Source organism: Clupea harengus, chromosome 19 (assembly GCF_900700415.2).
Source record: "Clupea harengus chromosome 19, Ch_v2.0.2, whole genome shotgun sequence".
Taxonomy (NCBI): domain Eukaryota; kingdom Metazoa; phylum Chordata; class Actinopteri; order Clupeiformes; family Clupeidae; genus Clupea; species Clupea harengus.
In genome coordinates this window covers 12421034-12429405 of record NC_045170.1, presented here as the reverse complement: position 1 = coordinate 12429405, position 8372 = coordinate 12421034, and the positions used below count along the sequence as shown (strand labels likewise).

The 8372-nt window shown below is 40.5% G+C and overlaps 1 protein-coding gene across 1 annotated transcript; it reads left to right on the top strand.

Moving 5' to 3' along the window:
• The first annotated feature begins 1465 nt into the window (after positions 1-1465).
• Positions 1466-6482, top strand: tap2a (transporter associated with antigen processing, subunit type a). Its single transcript, XM_031586314.2, has 11 exons — positions 1466-2196; positions 2323-2437; positions 2574-2704; positions 3057-3262; positions 3645-3842; positions 4187-4315; positions 4574-4762; positions 4864-5037; positions 5257-5416; positions 5593-5729; positions 5978-6482. Exons 1-11 carry the CDS (start codon positions 1704-1706, stop codon positions 6170-6172), a joined length of 2127 nt encoding a protein of 708 aa, XP_031442174.1. The 5' UTR covers positions 1466-1703; the 3' UTR covers positions 6173-6482.
• The last annotated feature ends 1890 nt before the right edge of the window (positions 6483-8372 follow it).

Here is an 8372-nt window from a genome sequence, read left to right as displayed (position 1 = left end):
TGACTGTGGAATGTAGTTTTCACTAGCCAGAGCCCTACAGTACCAGGGAACCCTACAAAAATGATTTATGAGCGCTGCAATCATTTAAAATAGCTGTGATTTTCTTTGGGAGAGGAATAACAAATAACCATTTGTTCAGTACTTATCCTCCACGTAGTTTGTAGTGGACAATAATTTCAAAGCCACAGAGGCGAGACAATTTGAAGACATCTGGGCTCTTCTCAGGCTTTTAAGAAAATAGATAAAATCACTTTAAGTGGTAGGTAGTTTACCTAACATGAATATTATGATTAATATTGATGAAATCCTTTGTGTGTTTCTGTAGGCTGTATAGTTGACTATTCATTATTGATAATGAATACACTATATCTTTGACCAATTTAATGTTATTTATAAAGGAGCAATACGGAGTTTTCATCTAAAGCTAGTGAGCCAACTACTTAAAAGGCATACAAAAACCTTGAAAAGACCAACATCACCCAAATTGACACTGATAAATGCTTGCTAGCATGCTATCTGGTGTGTTTAAAATATAGTTGGCAAAGTCGCTGTCCCAGACCGCAGAACTACGTAGTGCATAGACTGGGCAGCTAGTTGGAATGGCATGTGTGTATATCTGTCCTTCAGATGACCATATACCATCAAAATGAGTTTGAAATTGATACACAAACTAGTGGCTTATAAATACATACCTCAAAAATAGCTTCTAATCAAGTTATTTTAATGTTTTCAAAATGGGATTTCTTTTCAAAAACAAGTTCAGTTATGGTGCCGTACCTGTATGTCACCATTTAACTACAATTTTGGTGAAATATGAAAGATTTGTTACTGATTTTGTTACCCTTGAAATTATATATCATGTAGCCTGTTGAAGAATCACATATATAATCTAAATCTCAATAATCTACCTATACCAGAGCTCCATATGCTTGGCATATTCCAGTGCCCCTGTTAACACCTAGTTCAGCTGCTTATTGATGCCCTGAGACATACGGCCTATACTGTTCATCCTGTTTGAAATACTCCTTTTTTTCATATTCTAGCGTACAAAATATAGATAATACATGATCAGTTGACAGACTAATGATTTAAAACAAAAATCTACATCAAGTGTGGCTCATGTTATCTTGATACTGTTTCAAAATGTCTCTATAATCACGGGGTAAATATTATAATGAGTAACACGTTGCTTGGCAAAATGAAGAGACGGGTTTGGGTTTAGGTGCTAGACTGAGCGTTAAGACTAAACAGAGATATTGTCTTTTCTATACATACATTCAAGATGTTGACCAGGCAACACTGAAGGGGAACTTATAAGAGTCCCTCGTAAACTTAACCCATAAATAACGCATTTCAGGCTAGCCTATACATTTAGTTAAGTTTACGTGAATGCTCGCTCTGTGACCAAATAATTGTAAGATATCCCACAACCTAAATGGAACACCAAATAGCCTAAAACGCACCCTTCCATGTTTTTTAAGGCTAGAAGAGTCTTCAGTTCGAAAGTGAAACTAACTTTTAATTTAGATGCAAGTCAGTCTACCGAACTCAAGTGTGACAGTCAGTCTACCAAACAAAACTCGGCTTGCGTATTGTCGATACAGTCAGAAACGAAATATTAATTTAAGATTAGGGCCTTATTCCGCAGTGAACGGTAATTTACAAGCGATACAATTTGGCGACATAGCTGGTATCTTCTCAGGATGCGCTCTTTCATTGTGTATGTATTGGTCTTAAGCGTCGACTTTGTGGCATTCTGTGTTTTAGATGATAGGTTATCTCGGTGGTCTGATCAAGGGAACGCGACGGCTTGTTTGTGCTGGCAATGGGTAGCGACAGGAATAAGATGGGTGCTGTTGAGCGGAGTGGTTTATTGGGCTAACACTGGCTCCAGCGTTGTGCTAAAGCGTTGGCTTACAACTCACTGTTTGCTTGGTTCTCTATTCAAGACTGGGCAATTCGTATTGCTTGGCAATTATCCGCTGGGAACAGCATGGCGTTGGTTATCAAATGTTCTTGCTGCTGCATCTGCTACTTTGTTTTGGGAGTTCTCGTGTCCTGACAAAACTGATGGAAGTAACGGAAAACAGAAAACGCAAAAGGCACGCGTGCTCTTTCAGCGAGTCATTCTTCTTTACAGACCAGACTACCTGCTACTGATGGGGGCGTTCATCTTCCTCACACTAGCTGTTCTGTGTAAGTATTGCCATGCAGGTATTGTAAAAATAATTATAAAATGTTAAAGTGGCTGAAACACAGAACACTCTCCGTATTCTCCTGAAACTAGTTAATCCCACTCTCGTTCTCTCTATGTGTGTCCAGGTGAGATGTTCATTCCTTTTTACACTGGCAGAGTGATTGACATCCTACAGTCGCAGTACCAGTGGAATGAGTTTGTGACTGCAATTCTGTTCATGGGCCTCTTCTCCTTAGGAAGGTAAATAGACAGAAGTATCCAAAGTAGACATGTATTTCATTTGTTTTGGTGGCTATAAACTTACATTGAGCACATGAAATTAGTCATTACACACTTCATTTAGAGACTTAAACCCTACATTGTCTTTGTGATCCAGCTCCATCAGTGCGGGATGCCGAGGGGGGCTCTTCATGTGTGCCATTAATAGTTTCACCTTCAGAGTGAAAATCATGCTGTTCAGAGCCCTCATGAATCAGGAAATTGGTTTCTATGAAACTACAAAGACAGGTACTATAATTTGCCCCACACGTATGTTTGGGATTTGCGTTTTGGGAAAGGTATAGTCCGCAATTCTGGTAAAGGGTTATTGGTATGTCAGCTCAGCAGCCTGTCAAATGACACTCCACCCTTCCACACACCTGAAGCAGCTTGGCTAGAATTGTTTATGGCTCGGTCTGAGACACTTTGTTTGTTTCCCATTTACAGAGCTAGGACTGTGTGTAAACACCAGCTTTTTAACACAAAGAGTGAATTGCATTAGAATCGCGGACTCTACCTTTAAATGACAATGAGTTAGTTTTACTTTTTTTGCTACTGCTGAATTTTTTTATGTGAAACTGAGAATACGTGTCTCCTGTAGGTGATCTCACGTCTAGGTTGTCAACAGACACCAATCTGATGGCACGGGCGGTGGCCCTGAATGTCAATGTCATATTACGGAGGTTCATCAAGACCTTGGGCATGCTCTCCTTGATGCTAAGCCTTTCCTGGAAGCTCACGTTGCTGATGCTGATGGAAACACCAATAACTGGCTTGCTTCAGAACATATACAACACATTCTACCAGGTAGCTATCAGATACGTCTTTTATGCTTTTATGCCTTTATGCTGCAGATGTATCCATCTGCATCTGGCATGTTATAAAGGGATTCGCCTGTGTTTTTAAGAGGTAAGGAACACATCAAGAGCAAATACCATCCTCTCCTCTTAACCCAACAGCAGCCATATTATCATGGTTATATTTACAATGAAAGTAGTCTATCTCCTTATCATCTGCCTTGATATCCCCCAAACCTCTTTCCATAAATTGCTGACATGCAGTCCGGAAGGTCTGATCTCACAAGCTCTTCTATGAATATTTCTCCGCAAACTGAGCTGAAATATAGTCCGACACCAGACTGTATATCTTTAGCTAAATTCTATTCATCTATCTATTTTTGACCCATTAGAAACTGTCTAAAGATGTGCAAGATTCTATTGCACGAGCCAATGATGCTGCAGAAGAGGCCGTGTCAGGCATCCGCACTGTTCGAGGGTTCAACACAGAGAGGAGTGAATCACGCCGCTATAACGATCGCCTGATGGACACTCACAACCTGAAGAATCGAAGGGATACCGTCAGGGCAGTGTACCTGCTTGTGCGAAGGGTATCTGTTTAATTGCGCTTTGTTGACTTTGTTGTACAATGTCAATATACAGGCCTTCTCGTGCCCTATCTCTAAGTGTAGTGGCATTTCAGAAAAAGTGTGTTTATCTGTTCTGCACATGACCATATACCAACAAAATTGATACCAAAAGTAGTTGCCTATAACAACATACCTTAAAATGTGGCAAATTCTTGCATAGTGTTGCTTTAATAGTATATTTCTTGGTAGCTATTTTTATATAAATATAACTTTTATATAAAAAAATGGCTACTTCCAGAAGCACTTTTAAACAGTAAAGTAGTACATAATTGTGTTTTAATGTGTGTTTGTGTTATTTGTGTTAGATTACAGAAGTTGGCATGAAGGTGGCCATGCTCCTCTATGGCAGGCTAATCATTCAGTCTGGTCAGATGAGCACAGGGAATCTGGTGTCCTTCATCCTGTACCAGTCTGACCTGGCAGACAGCATTAGAGTAAGGATTTGCGTAATTTAAGACAAAATTGTCTGGATATATTTATAATCCTTAATTTTACACAGGTGTCAAAATAGCCTTGATGATTTAGAATCCTGTAGTTGCAACTTTTTGGAGAAACCATGATGAGATAGTATGATAAGATAAGATGTATAGTTACATTATCATTTATTTAGAAGTGTGATATTTAGATATTACTTATCCACCTGGGAAACACTTTTCTTATACCTGGACTGTTATGGCCCCTGCATCTCGCAGTCTTTAATCTACAGCTTCGGTGACATGCTGAACTCTGTGGGCGCTGCTGGTAAGGTCTTTGAGTACCTGGACAGGAAGCCTGAGGTGAGCACTGAAGGAAACCTTCAGCCTGATTCTCTGGAGGGACGTGTCCAGTTCCAGAACCTCACCTTCTCCTACCCCACCCGCCGTGATCAGAAGGTGCTGACGGTAAGGAAGCATTAATTTCAGACATTGCATATCTAAAAAAGCTTAGAGTATCAGCTGTGCTGTGAATTGACCAAGGTTGCGTTGTCTTTGTATGTGTTCAGGACTTCTCTCTGGAGCTGAAACCTGGACAAATGACCGCGTTGGTGGGGCCTTCAGGTGGGGGCAAGACCACCTGTGTGAGTCTGCTGGAAAGATTCTACCAGGCCCAGGAGGGAGAGATCCTCCTGGATGGACAGCCACTGCAGACTTATCAGCACAAATATCTGCACAGAAAGGTGATAACAGGAATGGCTAGTAAAGAGGTTTTATTCCAGACCACCAATGAAATCTGTCAGTTGTTTTAACTTTATTAGCACAGACACTTTGGAACACATTCCCCCAATCTTTGGCAACAATCCGTGACAGTTGGCAAAGAAATAATCAGAGGTGATAGCATGGGCATTATCATAGATGCTAACAAAGACATTAACACTGAGACTGGCTATGTCACACAGGTTGCCATGGTGGGTCAGGAACCTGTGCTCTTCTCAGGTTCTGTGAAAGACAACATCACCTATGGGCTGGGGAAATGCGATCTGCAGCGAGTGCAGGACGCTGCCCGCAAAGCAAATGCCCATGGCTTCATCTCCCAGCTGGAGAAAGGCTATGACACAGGTACCCTCCAAGGCAAAAAGTACAATACAGATATAGTACAGATGTAGTGCTATGATGTTTACATTTTCTGGTTTAGGACAATTTCCTTACTGTCTTCCGTACAGTCACACATGCCAAAAATAAGGAAGTAAAGGCAGGTCCACAGTCCACTCATTCATAACTCTCTGCTCCATCAGATGTGGGAGAGAGAGGAGGTCTGCTGTCTGGCGGCCAGAAGCAGCGCATTGCCATCGCCAGGGCTCTGATCAGAGAGCCACAGGTCCTTATCCTGGATGAGGTGACCAGCTGTCTGGACACGGAGAGCGAACAAGCGGTACAGCTCTCCCTGGGAATGGTTATGGCCATACACATGCATATGTACACATGGAAATCCCACACACATGAACGCTTTTCTTGGACAGCCAACATTCAAGCACATACATACATATTTATTTATGCCCATCTGAAAAATGCCTGCGTGGATAAGGATATGGACACACAGACACACTACATCATGCACCCAGAGTTTTATGTCTGTCAGATAAAATGTGTGACATCTGGTTAATATTCCGTCTTTCACAGGTCCAACAAGCCCTTGCCTCCTGCCCCAATCAGACCCTGCTGGTGGTTGCTCATAGGCTGAAGACCATTGAGAGGGCGGATCAGATCGTAGTGATTGACAACGGGGCAGTAATTGAGAAGGGCACTCACAAAGAACTAATGGAAAAACAGGGCAGCTACTACAGGCTAAAAGAAAGGCTCTTCACTGACAGTTAACAAATCACAAACTGTACAACAAATCTTGCACCTTTGATTCAAACTGTATTTAAGTTTGTAGAAAATAGCTCAATATGTGTTTGTTTTCTTTTTAAGCATCTGTTCTAGTTGCCTTGTCATTATAAACAACCACAAGAGTCATAGGTAATGCAGTATTTTTATATCATTAGCAAAAGGCCTTCATTGTTCTAAATCGGTGCCTATGTTTAGTCAAACAAGCCGATTATTTTTTCTTTTATTAAAATGTTTGCTATTTTGTATGTAATGTACCTTCTGTGGTAACAATAAACAATCAAATGATTTTCATCCATATGAAATCTAGTATCACGTTCATTGAAGTTACCAACAAAGCTGGGTTGTAGTACATAATATTATGAAAATGAATGAAGGGTTGTAATTTGAATTTTCAGATTATGTTCAGCCATATGATGTCAAAACAGAGGTCTGGTCAAACTGGAATTGTGTGCTATTTTTACTGCAGCAGGTATCTTTATAAAGGCTGCTCAATAACCTGTTCAGTCCTGCCGGAAAGTCCCATTCTTTGTGTCTGGCACTCTGCCTGACCACGGCAGTGCAGTCTTCCGCGCTCTGCTGTCTGTGCTTTGCCTTCATGGGTGACGTCTACCGGAGAGTGCAAACCATAGAGGAGCATTGAAGCCCTGGCCACCATTTTATCGACCAAACAAGCCTACTTAAAATGGCGGGCAGTTCTGATGAAATTCGGGCATTGTCTGAGATATAATTTACTGTGTGTGAGTTAGTGAGTTTATTTTAAAAGGGGAAGTGATTTTTTAATACTTTGAAAACAAGCATGTCCAAAATGCATCCCACTGTTTTTGTTATCAGCAAATGAACAAGAGAATTTCACATACAGTATTTAGCCCCTCCACCTTCACCTGTATGGTGTTTACAGAAACCCTGCGGGACACAAGGAAGTAAAAGGGGTTTGAATCACATGGTGTTTGTCAATTTTTTTTCCATTTCTTTCCCTCCCCACCGATTTATAGTCCAATATCTTATACTTAGACTTCACCAATCTACTTGGCGTGACTGTAGCCCCACATGGCTGATATGGAAAGTAAGGTTTGTGTCACTAGGAGAGTTTGAGATATGTTGATAAGATAAGATTGAATATGTTGTTGATGCTAAATCAGCAGGTTATGCAGGTTATGTCTCTATAAGCTTTTATCATGCCTGGCAAACAAACTCAAAAAACAAAAACAAATAAATTGAACACAGACATATTTATCTCCATTTTCTAAATAGTACATAAAATGTTTGTGATTTAAATAATGCTATGTCTTATTCATAATAATGAGCTTGCTTTGTTTGAAAGGTCAGGCTGGGTCAGTGGCAAGGCATGCTGGGCCAGGAACAAGAGGAACAGACACAGCTACTGCCTGTGGCATCAGTCTCTTAAATCCTGTGTGATGGGCTAAACAGGCGCCATTTGTCAATTAATATGCTATTTGTTGGCAATTAAAATACGTTAATATATCTAATTGCATCATGCGTTGATGTGGTGTGACTCCTGTAAGCAATCTACAGGTATTAAATATGTCACGTAAGCACAGGTAGGTTGGACTATGAGTTGCATCTTGCTGGGCGTGTTGTGCACGAGTGGTTGAAGGGTCCATGAGGCTTTCGTGCCCAGAGGCCCTTGATTTCATAATCCATCCATGCTCATTCTCTCACTTTGTGCAGCGGTCATGTTACGCACTGTTGCGCAGTACGTCTAGTTTAGTAAGGAATTACTGACGCCCATCATCAAGTTTTCAGTGGCTAAAGGCGTCAAAAGTTTTATGTATTTATAAATCAAATAATATTCTCTTTTGGTGTACCTTTGTGGTGCAGGTGAGGTGAGACTTGCATGTGAATGGTTTTGAGTGATTTTAGAAACATACGTATGTTGTCACATAAATCACACATTAACACATTATTTCCGTGCTATTTTCAGTCTGTGAAAAGTACATCTACCATGATGTTTGCACTCTATCAAACCATACTAAATAACTGAATTCACTGAGTGAATGGAATGTGAAAATGAAATTAAATGAAACTCAACAGGAACAACAGGAAACCACATTTCCAGATGAAGCACTGTTCAACAACAACATAATTTTGCTTACAATTTGATAGTAAAAAACATTCAAACTGTTCCCAAATTAGCTGAACCAAATCGTCATATGCCGCTAAAGGA